The 25,257-nt window shown below is 43.6% G+C and overlaps 1 protein-coding gene across 1 annotated transcript in view; it reads left to right on the top strand.

The window, feature by feature from the left end:
- Window positions 1-25,257, top strand: part of LOC310871889 (rabphilin-3A-like) — a 40,249-nt gene that overhangs the window by 1,411 nt on the left and 13,581 nt on the right. Inside the window, exons 2-6 of the mRNA XM_083783526.1 lie at window positions 16,954-17,057; window positions 18,193-18,330; window positions 20,982-21,111; window positions 23,849-23,932; window positions 24,248-24,401. Of these exons, the coding sequence (XP_083639652.1) occupies window positions 16,981-17,057; window positions 18,193-18,330; window positions 20,982-21,111; window positions 23,849-23,932; window positions 24,248-24,401 (583 nt within the window). The 5' untranslated portion in view covers window positions 16,954-16,980. The remainder of the gene's footprint in view (window positions 1-16,953; window positions 17,058-18,192; window positions 18,331-20,981; window positions 21,112-23,848; window positions 23,933-24,247; window positions 24,402-25,257) is intronic.

Here is a 25,257-nt window from a genome sequence, read left to right as displayed (position 1 = left end):
GTGTACTGTCAACAGGGAGCTAGAGAGAGGACTATCTGCACAGAGTGACCTCGGTATAGCCTATATAAACTGATTTGTTGGATATTCTGACTTTTGCTTCGGCAATGTAAACATGATGATGTCAATACAATACATCCCTTTGAATTGAATTGAGAGAGAGAGAGAGAGAGAGAGAGAGAGAGAGCATTTCGTGGTTCTGTGGCTAAACTGGCTATAGTGCCTTTGCATGAAGAAGGGAGGATGGGAGAATACGAGATACTGTACTGGGCTATAGGACACCCCTCCCCCCCCCCCCCCCCCCCCCCCCCCCCAGCCTCTCCTCCAACTCCTCGCACAGACCTGAAGCATGAGGATTAAATGGGGGAGGGGAGACAAGACAGATGCCTTCTCTCACATGAGCAGCCACCATAGCGATTGGACGACACCCATGTGCTGTATAGCCTACTGTATGTAGAGCTCTCTCTCTCTCTCTCTCTCTCTCTCTCTCTCTCTCTCTCTCGCCTCCCGTCACAGTGCTGTGTATACAAAGATTGGATTTAGGCAAGAAAGAAGGTAAAATATGTGCAAAGGGAGATTGAATGAGGCAAGTGGGGAAGATGACATTCTTAGAAGACATTAGGGGAGAGAGAGAGAGAGAGAGAGATTGGGAGGGGGACGAGGAAAGATGCGCGTTTATGGTAGAGGTGGAAAAAAAAGAGAAATGGGCAAAGAAAGTAAGTGCCCTGCTCAACCAAATGCATAATTTAAGGCTTGAGGCAACGAGGCAGCAGCTGGAACCTAGAATCTTGTATTTTCAGCTTGTCGTCAGGCCCTGCCCTGCTGTCTTCTGGCAAAACGCTCTATTTGTATTACTTCTTAATTAATGCTATTTAATGGATTACTGAGTGTCAGTCAAGCATCAGTTGTGAGTTGTGACTCATTTCAATATAGGTTGCATTCATGAGCTCTGAAAGTTGGCACAAACACGCCACCTTGCATGAGAGCACAGATATCCCCACCATACACACGCACGCACGCACGCACACACACACACACACACACACACACAGCACGCATGCACACACACACACACACGTCTCACACACACACACACACACATACAAGCACGCATACACACACACACACGTGCGGGCGCACACACACACACACACTGTTTAATCATTCTGATTTCTTCCTTTGATCTTGCCGTTACCATGGCCACAGTTGGTAAAGGTACATGACTCCTTTATGTTCCTCTTAGTTCCTCCTGAAGCCCAAATCATACCTTAGCCTCTATATTATGGAACTATTGTGCTTGCATATTTTAGCACAGTATAGTCGTACATGAAGATGACTTCATCTCATCGTGTAGTCCTTTTTTAATGCGTGTGCGGCATGCACAGCCTCGACAGGGAGTGGCTGCCTCCTCTTCAGAGTCTCATCGGGGAGCATTAGAATCAATACATGATTAAAAAATACCAGTCCCTCTGACACTCGTCATTAGGACCACCTGTCTGCTCTGTCCTACATTGTATGAGACACGTATTCAATTGAATTAAAATGGCCTCGGGCCACATACTCCCACAAAACAGCGGGGGGTTGACCAGTCTTTCATCCTGAATTTGGAAATATGTGTTGAGTCGTTTTCAGTGCCGTTAGAGTCAGTTAAATGAAACACATTTTTAAGCAGCTTTTTGACATATTGCTGTTGAGAGTGAGACACTGGTATTTAGCAGACCTTTTCAGGATTAATGAAGCATATTTAGGCTATTGGCTTGTGAGATGCTCAAGCCACATGGATCATCAGCGAGGGTTGCATACAGTGAGGACATACCACACAGCTGGGTGTTTTGTTGAAGTATAGCTTATTGTTATGCCTTGTATTTTACAGTATTCTGTTTTTATCAGAGCTGGCATGTGTTTGCAAACATTGCTCTGCTTATGAAAACACTCAGGGGCATTCTAGCCTACTATTTGGCTGGTGGTGTAAGAGGGCGTGTCAGATTTCTGGCAGCTGAACAGTGGCAGATCCTCAAAGTTCGCTTCTTGCCATAGGGGGCAGAGTCACAGCAATCGCAATGAGGGACCAGAAGGAGAGATCATGTGAAACATGTTTCTTATTCATTCTGTGTTATATCAGTCATGTTAAACTATCTCAACAGACCAACAGCTGTAGTGTGATGCTTTTGAGTAGCAATTAGATGCAGGGTCACTTCACAATGGTCGTTTAGCTTGTTGATTTACTGCCTGATCATTCTTGTTTCCCTGAGATAAGCTGAGCCTAAATTGACGACGACAGGTTGACCAATGCATCAACAGCTAATTCTCCGAGTACCACCTCTTGACTCAGAGACATAGTAGGGATGATTCACCACCAGCTGTGCAAATGAGACAGGCCTTTTGTGGAATGTGGTAACGTAGTGTTGATGGCACCTTTTTCTGTTTTATTATAAATGTATTATTTATAAGTATAAATTATCCTATTGTGGTGGCACACATATACTGCAATTTCTATTGATTTTGAGAACTGTATGCTTTTTGAAAATGTAGGCCGCTATAGATGGACTGCATAATGTTCATTTCTCCATTTCCCTCCCTGTGTGTTGGATGAAGCTGCCATTGGGGCAGGGCAGAGACAGCATGAGCGCTTGTTGGTCTCTGGGAGGCTTTTCCTGTTTGTTCTCCAGCGATGCAGGACCTGGAACAATGCCCCCACAGAGGATGGAGTTGAGTGGCTCAGAGACATTTTAGAGCTGAAGTGTTTTCACAGATGGCTTCACAGATGGTCCCCGTCAAGCCAGTAGTATGAGGGATCATTTGTCCAAGCCGATGACTCACTCCCCAGTTCATGTAGAACCCAAAACTTTTCCTCATGCACAACATAACTCGTTGAGATACATACGAGCAGTCTAGGCAAGGCAAAAGGCAAAGCAAGATCAAGTTCATTTGTATAGCTATTGCATTCACAATGGCAATTCAAACTGTTTTACATTGCCTACTACATAAAATGTACATAAAGGTATAAAAAGGGAATTAAAAGAGAAATAACAAATGAAAGGAATAGATAAATTATGGACAAATTAAAAAGGCTTACCGATACTCATTATTCATTGGGAGATTCGGGATTTGCGTATTGTGGAATTTTTCTGGTCCCGCCGCCAAATTGTGACATGTATTGTGACCGTGATGTCATTAATATTTTTGTGTTTTGAAAACACTTAATTTGCAGAACATATTTGGGCTGGCAGCAGGGTTTCCCAAACCTCCTCTGAACAACAGATCTTATGGGTCCCATCTGTTAGTGTCTCCCTGAATACTTTATGAGCACCCTCAAAGTGTTGGAGTGTTCTTTCATGCATAATCTAGGCTTCCCACTACATCCTCCACAGACTACCCCCTTCTCCATCTTATTCCCCCTCAAAGCCTAATGTAGGTGTCGCAGTCAGACAGCATTGTAGCAGCGTCTGCGTGTCTGACTGTGTTTACGTGTGTGAGTCTCAGGCTGCATCGGGCATAACTCGGGCATCGTCTGACCGACTGACCTCAAACTTGACATGTGTGAATGAACCTAGGGTGTGTGCCGTGCTGAGTGAATTCAGTCGGACCAGCGTTTTTCTAAAATCACGCTTGTGTGAAGTGAGGGGCGCTCTTATCATGTATCATGTATATCATCCCCTCCTATATAGTGTAGATTTTTGTCCTAACGCAAACATTAAATGCCATTGACAATGAATGGAGAATTTATGTCATATGTAGATGAGAAAAATCGGTATTTTTGTTAAATTCCCATATTGACAATGAGTGGAGAATTTACGTCATATGTGTCGCGCTAATGGGTACACACAAACGCACAAAGCTGCATGCGCCCCTCAAAAAAATACATTGGCTTCACGGATTGAGCAATCTTTGTGTCAAGTTTGTCCTATCATTTTTGGTCAATCAGTTATATGGTCTAATTCTATAGTCACTATAGACTCGCACTGGGTACTAAATGGGTACAACGGGTAGGCTGACAACAAGTAAAACAAGTCAAAGTAGAGCACCAGTCCAGGAAACAACTATAACAAAGACATAATAAATAAGAATAGCAAGTAGAAGGTAAAAGCAAAGAAGCAAAGTATGTAAATGAATGATATCACAGTTAGAGGTGCTTGAGATGTGCAATGGTTCCTATACTTCTAAATATTATCCAGTGTGTGTGTGTGTGTGTGTGTGTGTGTGTGCTCTGCGTAGTATGTGTGTGTAAATATCTATTTACATACGTATACAGTATTTATGTGTACGGTATGTGCATTGGCTTTGGCCCCCTGCAAACCCCCAGGGGCATTGTACCCTTTTGGTTCGTGGGATACGATAGGACTATATGCATATCTATCTGATATCTGGCATACACAGCAAAGCCTTAAAGGGATGACTTATAGAGAACCAACTATATAGGGCCCAAGAGCAGCGATGCTGGAAGTTTTAAATAATTAAGAAATGCTGAGTGATGTTTTTCTCTTGAGGTGAAGTGAGGGCTGCATCGTGGCGCAGTGCCTTACACTCCTGTCCAAATGCAGGCCTCAGTACTGCTGCTATCTTGGCAATTTAACTTCCTGCCCAGAGGGGATGGAATGGTGCCATATATGCAACCAGGAATGGCCGGAAAGGTTGGAGTCATCGCCAGTCTTTTGTACGACATCTCCCGCTTGACCCTCATGCCAGCAGAAGGAGCATATGGTATTTTAGTGGTCAGTCGTTGCAGTGAGGGAGGTTTCTGAACAGACTAAAGATCAAACGTTTGGGTCTAATTAATAGCCACTGACTTTAGGCGGCAACAACCCATTCCAATCGCAAATCATCCCCTTTGCTGAGCAAGGGAAATGTGCTATAAACAGGGCGGCTGTAGCTCAGGGGGTAGAGAAGTTGTCTGATAATCTGGAGGTCACTGGTTCAATCCCCGGCCCTGGTCTATCACACTTATAGCCCCCATAAATGCTACTGTACCCTTAGTCTATAACACTATAGCCCTCTCACTGCTACCCCTGGTCTATCACACTTATAGCCCCCCTAAATGCTACTGTACCCTTAGTCTATAACACTATAGCCCTCTCACTGCTACCCCTGGTCTATCACACTTAACCCCCCCTAAATGCTACTCTACCCCTAGTCTATAACACTATAGCCCTCTCACTGCTACCCCCGAGTCAGAACCACCTGAGCAATCATCAGCTGGGTGAAGCTGAAACAGAATTTCCAAAACAAAGAAATGCATGTTGAGGGGCCTCTACAGAGTGTACCTCAAAAAGCAATTCTGACAATAGTGGGCACCACAAATGCGAAAGGTTTTATGTCATAGAAATACTTTACAACTTCCTTGGGTTCTGACTACTGCAAGCCATGACTTACATGCAGTGCCTAGGCAATCCCTGTTGGAGATTTGCAGTCCACAGAGTGCCCCTTTCTAGTTTACTCTTTTAACCCATTCTGACCTGAGATCAGATTCATACGAGGTTTCCACTGGACAACACACTGGTCTGATGAACCCATTCTGACCTGAGATCAGATTTAAAAAAAATCAGTCGTTCTTCGATTTTTCAAAAAATAGCAGACCTACAAGCTCGTATCGCGCCACTCGGTGGCGCGATATGAGCTTGTAGATCTGCTATTTTTCAATAGCTAAAGCATGACATGATGCCAACACCAAAATGGGTTCCCGTTCAGAATGGGTTCATAATGACTGTCACTGTCATTTGCATGCATTTTCCATATGAAAATCAAACATGATAGAGAATAGACTTGGTTTAGGTACAGACAGACGTGTTCTGAGTGTCCTGCAGATCTCTGTTTGTTACTCAGGGGGGTTGTTGTGAGGGTTCATTGCCTGACTGATACAGATTGAGGTACAATGGAAAGAGAAACAACCACTTAATCTTAATAAGAATTCCTTGAGGCAAATTGAAAAAGTGCACGGTGAATCAAAATGGAAATTTTAGAAAGTAATGCTCCACTTACGTAAGTTATAAAAACCTAATTTGTTTACACTGCAAAGTAGTGTCTGATTTAATCAAATTTTGTTGTTATTCAGCAACACTTGATTTTGTGAGCAGGCAAGTTTGACTATACTGTTTGTTAGATAGATATAAAGATATAAACATCCAGTCATTCTGTATTGTATATGTCTGGTTGGCCAAAGGCCAGAACACCATTACTGCTGTTCCGGCTAGACTCTGGGAATGGCCAGGAGGGCCCGAAGGGATCTGAGATGTAGCTCGGAGCTCGATCCTTCAACATGAGTCTTTTCAAGAGAAATGAAAAATGCACTCCAAAAAATAAAAAGTGAAACTAAAGTCCCTAAAAATCTATCTATCTATAGCTCATGCTTTTTTTTTTTTTTTTTTTTTTTTTTTTTTTTTACTTTTTAGGGACTTGAGTTTCAATGCGATATATTTAACCATATGAACCCTAGCATCCCAAATGTCTCACATTCAAAACCAGCTATACTTGCAATTCTCTCCCCTCTCTCCGTCGTTGTCGTCGAGTGTGCTGCTGTTTGACAACGTTGCGTATAGGATGTCCCTAATGGGCAAAAAAGGTGGCTGAAATGTGCCTGAATAATGGAGTTTTATATGAACTATACAATATGTACAGTATAGGGCGGGGAGATGAGCCTCTAGATCATATCATAGGCAGAGAAGTAATAAATAGTCTGTGGCAAATCTGGAGGCAGGTGGAGGGCTGGTAAGCCCGGGAGGAGCAGACGCACACAATGACGGGGCCTGTATCTGGTTCTGGTAGTGGGATTCCCAATCGATGATGTCCCTGGTAGGCGGGTTTCTGAACGGTCCACAGCCCTTCTCTGAGACACAGAGTGAGTATAGAAAATTGTGCCATATTATAAAGAGCATAAGTGAAGTCGTCCTTTAACGAGAATTAAAGCCAAATTCTAGTACATTCTTGTTTCCCCCCACCTTATTTGAATTCCCATTGTTTAATAATGATCTGCATGCATGCCCTGTCAGCTGAGCACACAATCTAAAGGGTTCCATGAGGGGGTTAAAATGGACCCTTACAGGTACAGTATGTAACTGAGAGTTATGGGGTCCTTGAAATTAGTTTGAGACCCACTGCTCTCTAGAGGTTGCCTGGCCCCCCTGAAGTTATACACAGTGAAACGACATAGCTGAGCAGCTGGTGTTTGTTCTCATCGAGAAAATGCCTATGGTTGCACTACGGCTGTTGAGTTTTTAATGGGCTTCGCAGCACTGTGTTATAGCTGAGCAACTATTGCGTCTCACAACATCCTGAAAAAAGTGTCTACGGCTGCACTTAGGTTATTGAGTCTTAAGCAGCGTGGATATGCTGCACTGATGTGAACATCAATTCTGGCTTCTACTTACCTTCAGTATTTTTCTAAAGCCATTGCAGGCCAGCACTGAGCAGTTTGTCATGATGGTAGCATTTGGGGGACTGTGCAAAAGCTCCCGCAAGGCTGTGTCAGCGGCCTGGAACAATGCGGTTGGCTTTACCTCAACCATTGATGTCACCATCAATCCTGGACATTATAGTGAGAATGCTGCCCTGGTATACAATATGTATTATGGTTAATTAAGTGGACAAAAAGTAAAAGCAATCACGGGAGTTGATCTGAGAATCCCATTAATCTACTTCAGATATAGAGGAAAGCAAATAACTTCTTGCCCTTTAAATGTAATTGTGGTATAACAGGTTGATCCATTGGTTTGCTTTACAAATGCGTTGCTGTCTCCACCAGGCCGAAGGCATGGGGAGTATGTTTTGCACTCCGTCCGTCCGTGTGTGAGTCCGTGTGTGCGTGCGTCCGTCCGTCCGTCCATCCGTCCATCCGTCCGTCTGTTACCAGCTAATCTCCGGCACCGTTAACCCGGTCGGTGCCACATTTTGCACACACACACTCCCTGGACGCCAACGATGAACCTCTGCGGCCTCTAACGGCCTGTTATAGCGCCACCAGGAGGCAGACTTTTGAAACACAATTTCTTTGATATTACTCCTCCAGATTCTGTCAAAAATTCCCGCAAATTGTTACACAGTATCTCTATAGTCATGTGTTCAAGTCGGATCTGTCTGATATTTCATATTCCATCCTAATTGGCTAAAGTTTGCAGGATTGGCCCGTTTTGAACAAAAGGATTTTTGCAAAACACATTTTTGGAACAAAATGCCTTAAATCATCCAATTTCCATCCAAGGCGTTAGAAGAAATCACACCCTTTTCACATTGGCCTATTATAGTGCCACCAGGAGGCCACAACCTGACCTGCCCTGGTGGAGACCTGTGCCCAGAGGGGCACATTATCTAGTTGTTGTTGTTGTGTAAAACATGTTTTACACAACAAAAAGCACCTAATTATTCATATTGGGTGGATTCAATGCTCACTGTAAATAGTGACCTGACCTGCCCTGGTGGAGACCTGTGCCCAGAGGGGCACATTATCTAGTTGTTGTTGTTGTGTAAAACATGTTTTACACAACAAAAAGCACCTAATTATTCATATTGGGTGGATTCAATGCTAAATGGTAAATGGTAAATGGTGCATTTATATAGCGCCTTTATCCAAGGCGCTTTACATAGATTGTGCATTACATTCATACACCGATTGCGGCGGAAGCCATGCAAGGTACCAACCAGCACATCGGGAGCAATTTGGGGTTCAGTGTCTTGCCCAAGGACACTTCGACATGTAGACAGGAGGAGCCGGGATTCGAACCGCCGACCCATGGATCATTGCTCACTGTAAATAGTGACCTGACCTGCCCTGGTGGAGACCTGTGCCCAGAGGGGCACATTATCTAGTTGTTGTTGTTGTGTAAAACATGTTTTACACAACAAAAAGCACCTAGTTATTTATATTGGGTGGATTCAATGCTCACTGTAAATAGCCTAATAATAATATTTACTGAAAGTGACAAAGTACGAATTGTGCGTGAAAGCCTAAGAAAATATACTCATTCAGCAGATTTTAAAGGTATATTCAGTGATTTCACTTAATTCAAATATCACTTATTTTTTTGTTTTGTTGTGATAATCCTCCCTACTATAGAGTGTACTGGCCATATAAGGAGTTCCTCCCTGTCCCCAGTTAACCCCTGGGGGTCAAGAAACCTTAGGTTTCGTTTTTGACTCTCTATCCTGATTGGACGAAAGGCTGGGTCCCACAGCCAAAAACGAAACCTAAGGTTTTTTGAGTGAAATCACTGAATATACCTTTAAAGCTTGTTTTCCCTTCCATTTTTCAGTAAGATGGCATAAATCCTGTGATATTCATGTTCACCAATGTCATTGTGTGTTGTTCATTAGTAATACATACAAAAGTGATGGTTAAGACCTTGCTGTAACACATCGTTTCCATCGATCCCCCTCCAAGGAGACTGAAGATGACACTAGTCCCTTCATCGCCATCCCCCTCTGAACCCACTGTCCACAAAGATCCATGCCGGATTGATTCAGCCACAACACTTCCGTCTCCGCTGTCACTCACTGTGTCTGATTTCTTCTATTCTTTCTACCACTGAAGGCTTTAAACACTTTGTACTACTGTAGGGACAGTGAAACGAAATACTTCTCCTTAACACTATGGTACTTTCGACTTCCTGCGCAAGCATGAAACAGAAAATAAAATGACGCTGCATGTCGACTGCTGCAAAAATGAAAAAAGAGCACTTTCGTTAGTGGAAGTACTCCACTCACTACACGTATAAAATGCACTTTTTGGCCAGAAAAGAAAATATTTCACCGGCTCAGAGTCCGTTCCGTTCACTAGGGGAAGTAGGCTTTCGACACCACAAAAACGTCTTTGTATTGGTGAGTACTGACTACTGAGTAGCGAAATCGTTTTTATTTTTGCAGCAGTCGACAGGCTGTGCTGCATTTCATGCGTGCGCAGGAAGTCGAGAGTAATATAGTGTTACAGAAATGTTCCCCTGCTTGTCCTATACCTGTCCAGTCACACATGCTTTATTTAATTTTGCCTTTATTTTAGTCGCATTGAGATCAGAGAACTCTTTTTCAACTCAGACCCATGGACTAAATGGCAACTGTTACAGGCGCATAGACAACACACAGAAAAACATAAAGGGCAGACGATTGGGATGGGAGGGTGGCTCGCAAGCCAGACTGTTGAACCTTGTGGCCTCCCACAACTTTCAAATGCTTCCGTCATACAGTCTGGACCACGGAAGCGCTGAAAAAGATCTTCATGGGGATAAAGCGGATGTCGGATCCGTCTTTACAGTTGTCCTAATGAATCAAAAATTATTCAAGCTTGTTGTTTATTAGAAATGGAAATTCAAAAGTAAAACGTAAAGATATTTTATAATATGTTTTTGTGAATGAAAATATCGAACAGATGACAGCTTCCTTTCTCGGCTTCCTGGGAGGTGTAGCTCCACACTCTATAGCATTAAAGGGACACTTCACCCTTAAAAAAATATATGTTAATGAAGTTTAGAAGCTTTAGAACACTTCCATGGGGGTCTTTATGTGTGTAATATGTGGTTTTAGATATTTTAGATTTTAGCAGTGAGCCCGGTGTCTCTGATGTCATGGACACTGGGCTCACTTCCTTCCTGGACTACATGTTGTCTCAGTAAGGCAGCCCCTCCCCTATCCACAAGGAGGAGCAGTGCACCAAAGAATTATGGGAATAGTAGTCCAGGAAGGTAGTGAGACCAGTGTCTATGACATCAGAGACACTGTGCTCACTGCTACAATCTAACATATCTAAAACCACATATTACACACATAAAGACCCCCAGGAAAGTATTCTAAAGCTTCTAAATGTCATTAACATATATTTTTTTTGCAAAAAGGGTGAAGTGTCCCTTTAAGAATAGTTGTGAAATGAGATTGACGTATTAATTATAGTGATATGCGTACCACGGTAAAAAATAAACGAAGGTGTACCAGTGTAGCGCAAGTCAGGGACGGCCAGTTAATGCTGCAGTAAATGTTGTTGAAAGACAAAACATCGGATAACATCTCATCTGCTATTCTACTAATCTGATCACACAACTGACAACTCTGTCCATATACTCACCTGCTCGGCTGATTTCAATCTCACACATCTGATAACAACTCCCCCCCCCCCCCCCCCGTTCACCTGTCACTATCCATCTTCCATCTGATAACAACTACTCCCCCGCTCACCTATAGCTGTCACAAGCAATATAAAGAGGACTCCCAAACTTGGCTTGACTAACTGTCTATTTGTATAATTTACAGTATAGGTAAATCCGCCCCTTTAGGAGACCAGAAATATTGTCTTGTGAGTCTATTCATTCCAACGGGAGAAGTGAATATATCTTAGCTACTATTCCCTTTTCTCCTCCCCTCTTACCAATCTAGGTGCTTTTCCATCAAGAATTTTCGAAAATAGGAAGCGGAATTACTTACTTACTGTAAGTAATTCAAAAAAAGAAAAGCGTATTGTTCTTGTTTCCATCTACTGATAAAATGCCGCTACACTGTACTTAAATAATGATAGATATTTTAGAGATATTAAATAAGCAGTAGGTGGCGTGATTTGGCCAGTCAAGTGAGACGCGTTTATTTTACCGGTTGATGTTCTGTTAAGACACTACCCGATCTGAAATCACACTTACACGATTATTTTATCATGTGACACACACACACACACGCACACACACACACACACACACACGCACGCAGGCACACACACACACACACACACACACACACACACACACACACACACACACACACACACACACACACACAGTTGTCTGATTTGTGCTTCTTAACACGGTGCATTTGACGTTCTTTTAGGCTATACAAAAATATTATACACGGACTGCCTGGTTGGCGTTTGGTTAGTTTTCAAGTACAGGGACGAGGGACCCCTGCGACGTTTGTGAATGGACGCGATGCGCCGATGACAATAAATTCCCATTTTGGCCGTGTTGATGCTTCTGTCGTCTCCCCTCATCGGTTCTGAGCTGTTTTGGAGAAATATCCCTTCCATGATCAACGCTCTCACCGGGGGAGAGCAAGAGCCTGCAGACAGATAACCTCGCACCTTTTTGTCTTTTCCAACTGTTCAAAAGCGATATAATGCGAGTTCAATGCTTTCTAATTCTAAATCTTTTCTACATAAGTGCATGTTTCCACACCCCATTTGCGCATTTAATTTTTTCGAAATAGTCCAAAAATCCACCCCCTGCAAGCGCAAAAGAGGACTTATTCGAAAAGGGAAGACTTATTCGCATTTTCAGATGTTTCCATTCAGGATTTTATTCGCAAGAGCCTTATTGCACAAAACCACAGCTTTATGGAAACATGCTTAGTGAAGTGTACACCTCGCTATGTCTAGCTGTCTGTCATTTGGGCTTTGTATCTATTTCATATTCAATAATTAAACATTCCCTACAATGATGTTTAATTTGAAGGCGTGGTCTTTGAATGATTTACTACTTCCGTTACAACTCCTACAAAACATCACGGACAGGTACAGTTTGTGCAAGTGACAGATAACACATTAAGCTTGCTATTAGTCACGCGCAATGTATGCATTAGTGCCATGTGTGTCTAAGGGGAATGCAGGTCACATGTTACTAAAAATGGGTGGAACATGTTTTTGCGTTTGGCATGCGCTGGGACCTGGGAGTTGCGTGCCACGTCCCTGAAGTGCATCCTGCAGTGATGCAGATTTGTATTGACTATCCTCTCAGGCCCTTGTGTGACTTGTGGGTTTCTAAATTGGTTCTACCCCCCCCATCACATATCACATATGAAATGCTACAGAGAAGCTCCAGCTATGTGGACTGTGGTGGACTTACAGTACAATGCCACGGCTTCATAATCCTTTAACCACTTAAACCCCATAGTTAATTGACTCGAGTCCCCCATGGCTCTATACTTGGGGCCTTTCTGTTTTCACTGTACTGTAAATTCCAGATCAACAAGCTCACAATGCGTCGCAAGGTGACATGCTGTGCAAGGTTTTGCCCCAGAATAGGGTCTGTGCCAGTGTTCAAACCGTGTTAAAGCATATGAGGACCAGTCCAGTGAAGACCTGTCAGTCCAGTCACACATGCTGCAGAGTCAGAGTACCGATCTGAATCACTGCCACTCTGGTGGTGTTTCCTCCAGTCACCGTCTGGTCTTTCTCACTATATGCTTTGCTCCTGCTCTGCCAGAGTGCATTTACCCCAGAGAGACGGCTGATTTGCTGTTGGTTCCCGGGTCCCGCTCTGATGATTGTTGCCTCCAGGGCCATCTTCGCTTAAGCTTCAAGTTGTCTTTTGAAACACGCAAGCAAACACCAACCTGCTCTTTAGAGGATATCACCTGTCTGAGTCATCATATTATGACGAGGAGGACTGTGTGTATAGGCAGAGTCATAGATGACGCACGTTCAATCGTGTCACTTCAAGGATACAGCAATCATGACGCAACCGTGCAATTACACATTGACTACCATATTTTATAAAGTTGTATTTTCAACATTTAAAAGGTTTTGCTCTATGAAACTGCAGTGTGCTGGCTGATGCCTTTGACTGACATATGTCAGAGATTCAGTATATGCAGGCGATGTCATTCATTCATCTATTAAATATTTTCGGTGCAATTTCTACAAAGATTGTTCCCTCTTCAGCAAGGGTCACTTTTCTGTGACAAAAACAACATCTATATCCTTTGGGTTAGTTAGAGAACTGTGTGTCTCGTCGGGGTGAGTGGTTATCCACTATCTGTCTTGTCTGCGACTGAATGCCTCTCTAGTACTCTAGTACTTTCCATCAATCTCCCCAGGACAATCATGTTGAACAAAAGGGGGATAATTCATTCTTATGCAGGGAAACAGAGTCAGGGTGGCCGGGCTTAGTGTGTGGGATGCATACAGTCAGAGTAATGTACCCCCAGGGTGCGAGAATAAGATAAATGCACTCCTCTCTCTCCTCACCATTGAGGAGAGGCAGTAGTATCAGGGAGCTGCCCACACCCATATTGTCTATTTATAGCAACATTTGCTGGTTTCTTTTTTCTTTTAGTGAGTGCTGCTGGCAATATAGAAACATGCGTTCGTGACAGAACCGTGGGTTGATATGTAATAGAGCATATTAGTACGGTTGAACACGCACGAGGCCGAGAGGCTCTCCTCATTGTCAGCACTTAGTTGTATGTGTGGTTATAGGATTAAGAATAGAAAGTGGAATTCACTAACGTGTCATATGGCCTCCCTCAGTCTGTCTTTCTCTCTTTTCCGATCCCTTCCCGCTAGTCTTGACTTATATGGACGGCTCACTCGCAAGAAACCGAAGACAAATGGGGCCTATTGATTTCCCTTTTCCGTTATCCTTAAGCTCTCTCTTAAGTCCTCTCCTACAAGTCTCTCCACCCACGGTGGTTCTCTCACCGGTCTCGACACAGTTCATCGCAAGCTTTGTTTACCTGGAATGGAAGCACACGGTACATCAAAGTCCCTCTGGAAGGGGGACTGGCCCACACTGGCCTTATGTCCCACATTGTAAAATCCTTGGTGTTAATTCAACTCTGAATGTGTGAACATTGACCCAAATTGACCCTTAGGGACCCTTTAGTTTCCAGGCTCCTGGCTCATTCCCCAGGGAGATGTCCCCTCTCCCGAGTCTACTGCAGAACCACTCCCAATTGACTATATTGATTCTCATGGTGGCATTTTGCTCTTACAGTATGTCGCACCCCCATAACAATAGCGAAATGCCCACTGTGTGAATATGATATTCACTATCGAAGTATTGCACTAACTAAGCTGCACAAGCACCCACTCACACAGATACAATGACTTCATCGCTTTTCTCTTTTGTCATTGCAATCTCGGAATTGCTAAGTCGTTGCATCATATACGTAGTGGACTATATGGGCATTATAAGTTGATATTGATTGTGAGATTTAGATACATAAAGAGTAAGATTGATGGCTTTTTGACGGCCATTCAATTTGACAGTCGATATTACAACAAATCTACAAAGTACAAACACAGATCACTCTTGCTTTGTAAATCCGTGGCCTATACATTGTTGCATCAGATTTGAATGGGTCTTTAGGCAATAAGAGAAAGTGCACCTGGTGTCCAGCCAATGTGAGGTCAGCACTATAGCTGCCTCACAGATTTCGCCATTTCGGGAGCAAATGTCATCGATGATGAGAGAACAGAGCTACGGTCGTTTGTGCTCACGTTAGTGCTGCATAAGCATAAGAGATAAAGCTCCCAGATTGCTATTGCTTGCCTGCCAGCAAGCATATTAAAGTACCTTCAGGTCTTTGTGGCAAAGATGTGATAAGTGATTACATTGCAAGATATAACTACAAGGTGCAGTTATCTAATTCAGTGGTTCTCAACCAGTGGTATGGGGATCACCAGTGGTCCTTGAGGGAATTCCAGGTGGTCCCCCAGCTAGATGATGGAGTTGGTAACCAAATGGACCCTTGTATGACAGTGGTGGTAAAAAATATTCACATTCTTTTAATTAAATAAAAGTATCAATAGTGCAATGTAGAAATACTCCAGTCCAGAATTCTAAAATTACTTGAGTAAAAGTACAAACGCATTTGCATTATACTGAAAGTAAAATTATTTTACAGAATGTCCCATTTCACAAGTTTCCAAATGTCTAAAAATGCTTTGAAAATAGCAGATCTTGTAATAATAATAAATCGAAATCTACAAGGGAAGTTGTATTTATACAACTCAGTTTTGGGAGAAGAGACCTCCTTCCGCTTGACCTTAACCATTCCTCCCTCATTATCAACAACTCCTCCCTCCTTATCAAACTCACCTGCCTTTCATTATCACCTGGCCAATCCCCGGTGCAATCACCACAGTATAAATACACCTGCGATCTCTCAACCAAGTTGTTTGTTCTGCTCCACGACAGACCAAACATGAGTTGTGAGTATTGCACTTGTAGATCGGCTATTTTCACTATTCTCCACCCCAACCTCCTCCTTCCGCCTCGATTCTCTAGGAATCCAGGGGGGGGGGGGGGGGGGCAGTGACGGTGCAGAGACGACCAACCGCTCATTCCGAGTAGAGCAAAGATGACCGTCAGATCCAGAGACTACGCCCCCACCCTGAGTCTCGCCCTACCTTGGGTTCCTCACTCCACTCCATGCATTCATCTCATTCTGTTTCAATAAACTGTTGATCTTGAGCGAAGGTGTGGTCTCTTACTAGTGAAAGTAACTAGTAACCAAAGTTTTAAATAATTGTAGTGGAGTGAAAAGTACAATATTTGCCTCTGAGATGGAGAAATACTCTAAAAGTAAAAAAAATACCTCAGAATTGTACTTAAGGGCCTGGGCCACTGCGGCGTAATGGTCCGGTCACCTAGGCTCCAATGTGTGGCCTGACGGCGCCGCTGTTTTTATCCCACGATTTTGTAACCCATCTTTTCACCCATTCACGGTGTCAAGTATCTAATCAACCCTGGGCTCTACACACCCTCTGCAAAACTGGGGAGAGCAACGGACTCACCTCATAGGTGAGTCCGTAGCAGGAACACGTTATTCCAACCAATTCCTTTCCCCTCCATCAGGCGCCCCAGCTGACCATGGGGGAGGCAGTTTAGAGACCAGGATTACTGCAGGCTGTACTGTACCTATAGGGGACACAGGGAGAACATTAAAACTCCACACACTCACTCCATTTCCTCTCTAACTTCACTTCATTATCAATAAAGGCATAAAAAGTGCTATTAAAGAAAATAAAGAATTGTACTTGAGTAGCCTACTTAGTTACTTTACACTACTGGTTGTGTGACAGTGTCGCATGCGGTGAAGCCTCTGATCTATACTAGCAACCTGTTAGAGCTGCTATTTTTGTCATTTTTGAAAATTATTATTAACACCAGGTATAAAATGTAGTTCTAATGTCTCTCTGTGTGTGTGTGTGTGTGTGTGTGTGTGTGTGTGTGTGTGTGTGCGTGTGCGTGTGCGTGTCTGTCTGTCCACCTACAGCCTGGGTGACAGTGCAGTGCAGCGGCCATGACGGACGCGGTGATGGGCGGCAGCTCGGATCGCTGGGTGTCCAACGACAGGCAGAGGACCGTGGTGCATGCCAAGTAAGCGCGGGTGGCAGAGAGAGAGCAGTATGCTCGGGCACGGCAAGCGCTGTGCTATAATCACTATGAAAAGCTGCTGTGTGGTTTTATTAACCAGCCACCCCCCGCCTCCCTCCGCATCCCTTTTCTCTGGCACTAATCTAGTGTATTCTCTCCCCCCCCCCCCCCCCTCTTCTCCCGCCTCCTTTCGACGCGTGATCACCAGCGATAAGGAGCAGTGAGTTGAAAAGCTCTTTACTCCCAAACTCTTATCTCTCCATATCCCAGTGTGTGCTGTGTGCAGTATATCAACTCTGACAACACTGGAGCATAATGGTGTAATGTGGGGATGCAGGCGGTGTGAATGCATATTTATTCATGAATGATTTGTGTACAAGCTATAGCCCTACAAAGCAGGGGGTTACTGCAGCGTGCTTGCACAATGTGCATGTGTCCATTACTCACTCACTACACACATAAAGATCGCTGTACAGCATGTATGTACAGTTACTCTACCATGTTCCTGCCTCCGGGGTTTTCATCCGACACATTTAACCCGTCGTCGTCGTCTCAACACTGAATGTATTGAATGTATTAATTGTGGGTGTTTAGTGCACATTATTTGAGTATATTCAGCTCCCTGTTAAGCAAGGAGACACTCGTGTAGGGTGTAACAGTTAATCAAAATCAATGTAATCGATTATTTTTTTTTTATGTATTTTTTTTTAATATTCATTTATTTTAGAAATACAGTTGTGAGCTTGTATAGATCAGATCTAATTATTCTTGTGTGACACCATTTATACAATGTTTAAGTCAAAAATCAATATCATCATAAATCATAAATCATGATGTGATTGTGAGTAGAGAAAAGGGGGGATTGGGGGAAAGAGGGTGGTGGGTCACAAGTTCACAACCTTGTCGAGGCCAAAAGGGGAGGTAATATATCACTTCTCCCTTAAATATTATTTAAGGGAGAAGTGATAAATTGCCTGACAAGTGGCCTGTTTTAAAGGAAGCCAGTGAACCACATTTTGTTAAATAATAAATGATTAATTTAGTCGATTATACAAAATATAATAGCTATGGAAAACAAACAATAGCTGTCGCCCCAACAAGTCATTGCAGATTAAATAACCACGTCTGTGGCTTTCAGGGACAACTGGACCATGCAGGCGGGCCCGGGCCCTGGATCAGGACCTGCTCCAGACCTGACGGATGAAGAGAAGGAGATTATAAACAATGTGATCGCCCGCGCTGAGAAGATGGAGGCCATGGAGCAGGAGAGGATTGGGTGAGATTTCCCTTACCAGGAGGACCATGGACTGTAGCCTGGAAACCAGACAAATCTGCAAAGTGGAAAAATAGCCAGATAGGCAGATTGGTCATGACACTCCTCGGTTTGAAGTACATTTCGCTCACCCCAGAGTTGTGAGTTGTGTGGGTGACCAATATTACTATTATCTATTCAAAGTAGCTTTTTTTTTGTTTGTTTTTTGGCTGTGACGTTTGAATATGGGGGCGGCGGTGGCTCAGGGGTAGAGTGGCTGGATGGTAACCGCAAGGTTGCCAGTTCGAACCCGGGCTCCCCCAGAGTTAGTGTCGAAGTGTCCTTGAGCAAGACACTGCAGGGGCACGGTGGCACAGTTGGTAGTGCTGTCGCCTCACAGCTAGAAGGTTCCGACCGTCCTGGGTTCGATTCCTGCTCGGGGCACTGTGGGTGCTGGCGGCGTGTTTCCTCCTCCGCGTCATCAGTGCCCATACCCGAAGGCGTGGTTGGCGGAAGGGCCTTTCTGTGTGGAGTTTGCATGTTCTCCCCGTGTCCCCTAGGGTAGATACCCTCACAAAAACATGCAGTAATCCTGGTCTCTAAACTGCCTCCCCCTGGCCAGCCGGGGCGCCTGATGGAGGGGAAAGGAACTGGTTGGAATAACGTGTTCCTTCCACGCGCTACGTCCAACCAGGGAAACTCCCCCCCTGTCAGGTGTAAAGGATCAACTTGGACACTCAGGCATGAGGGAAGCATGAGTTCAAGTCCGTGAATGAATGTGTGTGTGTGAATGGGTGAATGTATAATGCACAATCTATGTAAAGCGCCTTTGATAAAGGTGCTATAAATGCACCATTTACCATCTATGTTTGTATCTGCCCCTTGGAAATGCATCTTTCACACCCAAGTTCTAGACTAATATCTACACAGTGATATGACCATGCCTGGCCTCTCAGGCCCCTTTTCCACCGGTTGGTTCCCAATGGGAACCGGTTCAGTTCTTTTTGGTTTTTAGTCCATGAGCCAGAGCTCCAAAATTGAAACGTTAATTATGAATTGAGTGGGCAAAACCATACCCTATATTAGATTGTTATCACCATGAAACTTCCCCAATTAAGTACTTACACGAAGACAATGATTTATTGTATTACACATTTTACATTTTTTAATATGCAAATGAGGCATTATGTAGGAAAATATGCAAAATAATCGAAAATATGAAAAAGCTACTACTGTGGAAGGGTTATCATGTATTTATTTACTTGTATTGATCCTATAAACAATTTAATATAGTGTATAGTAAGTCCACAAATGTTGGACCTCTGGCTCATGGACTAAAAACCAAAAAGAACTGAACCGGTTCCCACTGGGAACCAACCGGTGGAAAAGGGGTCTCAGAGGGACGGAGTGAAATGGGGGGGAGGGGTGCAATGGAGAAAGCTGTGTGTGCACAGTAAAACCCTCAGGGTTAATTTAACTCCGAGAGTGTACAAATGTAACCAAAATGGACTCTTTAAGGGTCCTTTGGAACGAGATAGGTGGTGGGGGAGGGGAGACAGATCGAGTCGCCAAGAACCTGGAGAGGGAAAGAGAGCTTATCCCATTCTGACCGGGCACCCATTTTGGTGTCAGCATCATGTTATGCTTTATCTATTGAAAAATAGCAGATCTACAAGCTCATATCGCGCCACCGAGTGGCGCGATACGAGCTTGTAGGTCTGCTATTTTTGAAAAATCGAAGAGCGACTGACATTTTTAGAATCTGATCTCAGGTCAGAATGGGTTCATCAGACCAGTGTGTGTCCGGCGGAAACCTCGTATGAATCTGATCTCAGGTCAGATTTCACCAAGGTAATAATCCAGCCAATGCTGGGTCCAGAAACATGCACACGCTGATCGACGGCTCGTCTTGCGGCGCGGTGGCGAAGCAATAACCCAAGATGATAATAATGTGTGAAGAGTTTGTGCTGTTCAAAGATGTGTGGACACGCGTGGGAGGGAGTGTATGAAGTGACAGGCTTTTTTCTCCAGGAGTGGAGGAGGTGTTATGGTATGTTGAATTTGAATTGAATTAAATGCCAGTGGGATATGAGGAAGGGGGGGGAAATCACAGTGTGTCTCAAAGGCAGATTTCTTGTTAAAACTCAGATTGACAATCTCTACAACAATGACACTCTATGTACTGTGTAGTGCAGTGGTTATTAACGAGGAGGTCCTGGGACCCCCGGGGGTCCTGTGAGTGAGGGGCTTTGCAGGGGGTCCACCTCTAAATTATTGTAAAATCATTAATCATTATTGTACAAATTTGTAAAATCCATTTGTAAAACCTTAAGTCCTTGAAATACAAAATAAATCACACCTGTGCAAACTGAGCGGTGTAGGCTGTGTGTGTGTGCTGCAGTGGTCTGTGCGTGTGTGTGCGCGTGTGCGTGTGTGTGCGTGCGTGCGTACATGCGAGCGTGTTAGGATTCTCAACAGTGACACTTTATGTCAGCCCGCGGTATTGCAGCTGTTTTTACACTGAAGTACTCTAAACGGAAATATACATACTACATAGCATAGGGACATACTGTACATACATAGAGACACACACGGCCAGCTATATAGAGAAGAGAGGTGATCAAAAGGAATGCATTTTGTTTCGTTCCGCACTCACTCACGCCATCCCGTTGCAGGCGCCTGGTGAACCGCCTGGACGACATGAAGAAGACGGTGTGTGGAGACGGCGTGTCCCGCTGTCTGCTGTGCGGGGAGCAGCTGGGCTCGCCCGGGGTCAGCTCGGTGGTGTGTGAGGACTGCAAGAAGGTACAGTACAGTAGGAGAACTGCATGCCGGGTTAATTACCACTGAGTGGGTGAGAAAAAAGTACTCACATGTTTTACTAAGAGTAAAAGTAGCAATACTGCAATTTCACCCATTCTGACCTGAGATCAGATTAAAAAAATGTCTATTACATCCTGACAGTTTCATTATTAACCCATTCTGACCTGAGATCAGATTCTAAAAGTGTCTTCGATTTTTCAAAAATAGCAGACCTACAAGCTCGTATCGCGCCACTCGGTGGCGCGATATGAGCTTGTAGATCTGCTATTTTTCAATAGCTAAAGCATAACATGATGCTAACACCAAAATGGGTGCCCGGTCAGAATGGGTTAAGACCTACTCTATTACGTATAAATTCCAGTATGTGCAGAATTTCCCATTTAAAGTTTTTGAATATGTATACATCTTTTTAAAATAGCAGATCTACAAGCTCACAATGAGTCGCATCGCGACGTAGATCGGCTATTTTCAAATGGTCGAAATGTAGGGCTGAAGTGAAGAACCTATAAGTTACTACTGTAGTAAAGTTTTCAAATAAATGTATAGTAAAAGTACAATATTCACCTCTGAGATGTAGTGGAGTAGATGTAAAAGTAGTCTATTGTAAATTGGAAATACTCAATACCTCAAAATTGTACTCTAGTACAGACAGTAAGTAAATGTACTTAGTTACTTTCCACCACTGGCTATAATGACTAATGAGCAACAGAACAAAACCTTCTGTGTTGCGGGCATGCAGCAGCTGTAGGGTCCAATAAACCTATCTACGAAACACAATCCGTCATCATATAACTGTATTGTTTTATTGGGCCTTAAATGGTTCTAACCAAGGAGCACCACCCATTTTCAACCTTATGTCCATATAATTGGTCTTCACAGATGCTCATTATTTAAGCCATGCAGCTCAGTGGCCTTGTGGTCAGAGTGTCTGTCCGCCCTGAGAATATACAGGGTCGATCCCCGGCCGGGTCATTCATTCATACCCAAAGAAATGGGTATGAGTGCTTGGCACTCAGCATAGGCCAGGACATAGCAGTGGAGTCAGTCATTTTGTGGTTCCACTCAAAAACAGGCCATGCATTTTTCTCCATAAAGGTTTCCTAAAGTGTTTATATATCAATTATGTTAAGCCATCGAGGATCCTGGTTCATCATCATCATCAATTATACAATTTCTCCCTTTTTTTTTCTTTTTCTTTTTACAGAATCAAAGGTTTTACGGTCATGATTCACCAGGACGTTGTATGGCTTGATTCTAGGCTTAAATTAGTTGATTTTTGAAATGTTTGTATACGCCACTACTATCAAGGTTCAAGGTTCTTTATTATTTCTCTCCCGAGGAAGAAATGTGTCTTAGACAAAGGGCCCGCATGCAAGCGTAGCCCTTATGTCCATGTCGCCACAGTGCAGCGCCAAATACGTACATCTTTCTTGCAACATCAAAGAAGTGCGACCGCCTCCTTCAGAAGCTAGCAAAAAGAATGCCCTATTAAGGGTGAGAAAAGGCCCACCCATACAGAGAGATGTGTTGGGATCAACAGTGAGTCGCTTATATCACTGCATTGAGCAGGTTATCGCCTGCAGTGTTTAAAAGTGGAGTATGCGTGTGTCTTAAGCCCCTGCGACATGCTAGCGTTATGTCCAGAGGGTGTAACGCAGTGCTAAGGAAACAGGATATAGGCTCCTGCCCTATGGGCCTCAGGGCTCGACATTATAGCATAATTTCCATTTACAGTATAGCATACTGTGTCTCAGTGGTGGACAGCTCAGAAACCTGCCTACCAATGACATCATCATTCCATCCATGCTAATTTTGCATGCTGAATTAGAAGCCATTGTTCTTGCATCAATAAAACAAAAACAAATTAAAAGGTTTGAAATCATATTGAAATGACCACAGATGATGGCAAAGGATTTTACCTCCACAGTCCACCCCGGAGACACAGAGAGTGTACACAGCAATGGAACTGTACCATATAGTGACTATTAGTGAGCATTAGTCAGGACCCATATGAAGATGATGTTGAAAAAAGGCAAAATGTTCCCATTCCCTTATTTTATACGAAAAACTGGAATCCCGCACATTAATACCCAAAATGAAAGTCTGACCGACTGAAACGTTGCTGCTTAAAGGTTTTATGACATTCATTTTCATTTATTTTTATTTTTTATTTTAGGTTTTATGACCTCAATTACACCCAAAAAACCTGAACTTTGAACATTCAGTGGATTTTCTGTGGTCTGAAGTTTTCTTTGGGGTTTGGAAGCCTTTTGAGCTACAATGAAAACAGGCAAAACAGTGAAAACAGTGACATCTGCTGGCAAATCCCATTGACATATATGGGATTTGCAGGATCTTACATCACAAACTGCCGGCAAATCAGAGCACCTGTTTGAGCCAGAAAACCCCAGATCACAGAAAATCTACTGAATGTTAAAAGTTCATGTTTTTTGGGTGCAATTGAGATTAGAAAACCTAAAAAAAAATAAGAAAAATTCCAAAACCTTTTTTTTAATGTCACAATCCCTTTAAATACATTCTGTAAGGAAGCAGCATTCTAGTTCTTTCCTACTTATCCGACACACCTGTCCCCTGTAGGTTTCTTTCTTCATACTTTGTTGTACAAGAGATATTCTGAAAAGGTTGAAAGTAGTTACGAGCCATACGATACGTATACAGTATATAAACTTGATAACCTTGATGTTCTCACCTCCCACAGAACATGTGCACAAAGTGTGGAATCCAAACGAACAGCCGGCCACGCTCCGTGTGGCTCTGCAAGATCTGCAAGGAACAGCGGGAGGCAAGTGTCGCCTTTGTGATGTATTCATAGAAGAGTGCTTTACTAATGAAGTTATTGTTATTGTTTTATTAATCCATTTTGACTACAAAATGTTGAACAAAACATAATGCTGTATGTCGGCAGTCTTATGAGATTTGTTTTCAACTGTGAAGCACTTTGTAAAAAAACATGTTTATAGAAAAGTGCTATAGGCCTATAAGTAAGTGTTTATTCTTATCTAATCTAATCTGGTTTGAATGCAAAAATCTAACTAAAGTGTATCCATGTCTGCGTGGAAGCCTTATATGACAGTAATATTTTGTTTTCTTCCCCAAGGTATGGAAGAGGTCTGGTGCCTGGTTCTTCAAAGGCTTCCCTAAGCATTTCCTACCTCCTCCTATGCCAATCTCCAAACCCGCAGAGGCAAACGCCCAGCGAGCTGCAGACCCCCAGGGGCCCTCAGCGTCTGAATCCCAACCACAGCCCCAGGGTAGCTATAGACTCATTTTTCTCCCCCTGTCCCTTAATAGTGCACCGAAAGACTGAGAGAATAAAGAAGGGGCCCAGATTTGTTTGAGTAATATAGTCTGACATATAGAGGCTATATTTTTCATGCCCTTTGCTTTGCTCAAAAGCCTTTAACTTTCTCTCCATCCTTTCTACCATTTTGAACTTCTTTTCAGGTCAGTCTCAGGTTGCCGCCGCCTCTCAGCAGCCGGCTGTAACAGGCAAGTTATTTCAACAGCCATTAAAAGATCTCTAACCTTTTTACTCCACCTTTGTGATTATGTCTATACCTCCAGAGCTTTGCCATTTTCCTTAAGCACCACCTCTTTAGTCTCTCAACCCAGCAGCAGCACACGCACACGCACACGCACACGCACACGCACACGCACACGCACACGCACACACACGCGCACACAAACCAACCCCTTCGCCAGCCCATCCTTCTTCTCATTACTTTAAACCATCTTTCCTTTGATCCGCTTCCCAAATTTGTCAGCCCCGCCTCCTGTTGCAGAGGGATAGGAATGAGGCGCAGAGGCTCAATTAGAATGTTGAGAAGTGCATGCTGTGACACGGGGAGGTGTGTGAGAAAAAAAGGAAAGAAAAGAAAAGAAACGGACGCTTTTTTGTATGCAATTACCTGTGAAATGTGGCATGTTGCACATGACAGGAAGTGCAGAAAATGCGTATAGGCTTTATAGGCATATATAGGCAGTCTATAGCACTGTATGTAGGTCAATGCCTGTGCAACCCGAAAGGCTGCAACTTCAAAAGTATCCAGAGAGACGGGGGGGGGGGGGGGGTATTACAGATTTAACTGCAGTGGAGGTGGGAAGTGG

Source organism: Protomyctophum parallelum (genome assembly GCF_964188405.1).
Source record: "Protomyctophum parallelum genome assembly, chromosome: 15".
Classification (NCBI taxonomy): Eukaryota; Metazoa; Chordata; class Actinopteri; order Myctophiformes; family Myctophidae; genus Protomyctophum; species Protomyctophum parallelum.
The sequence above is the reverse complement of the archived record's forward strand: the minus strand, read 5'-3'. Positions and strand labels throughout refer to the sequence as shown.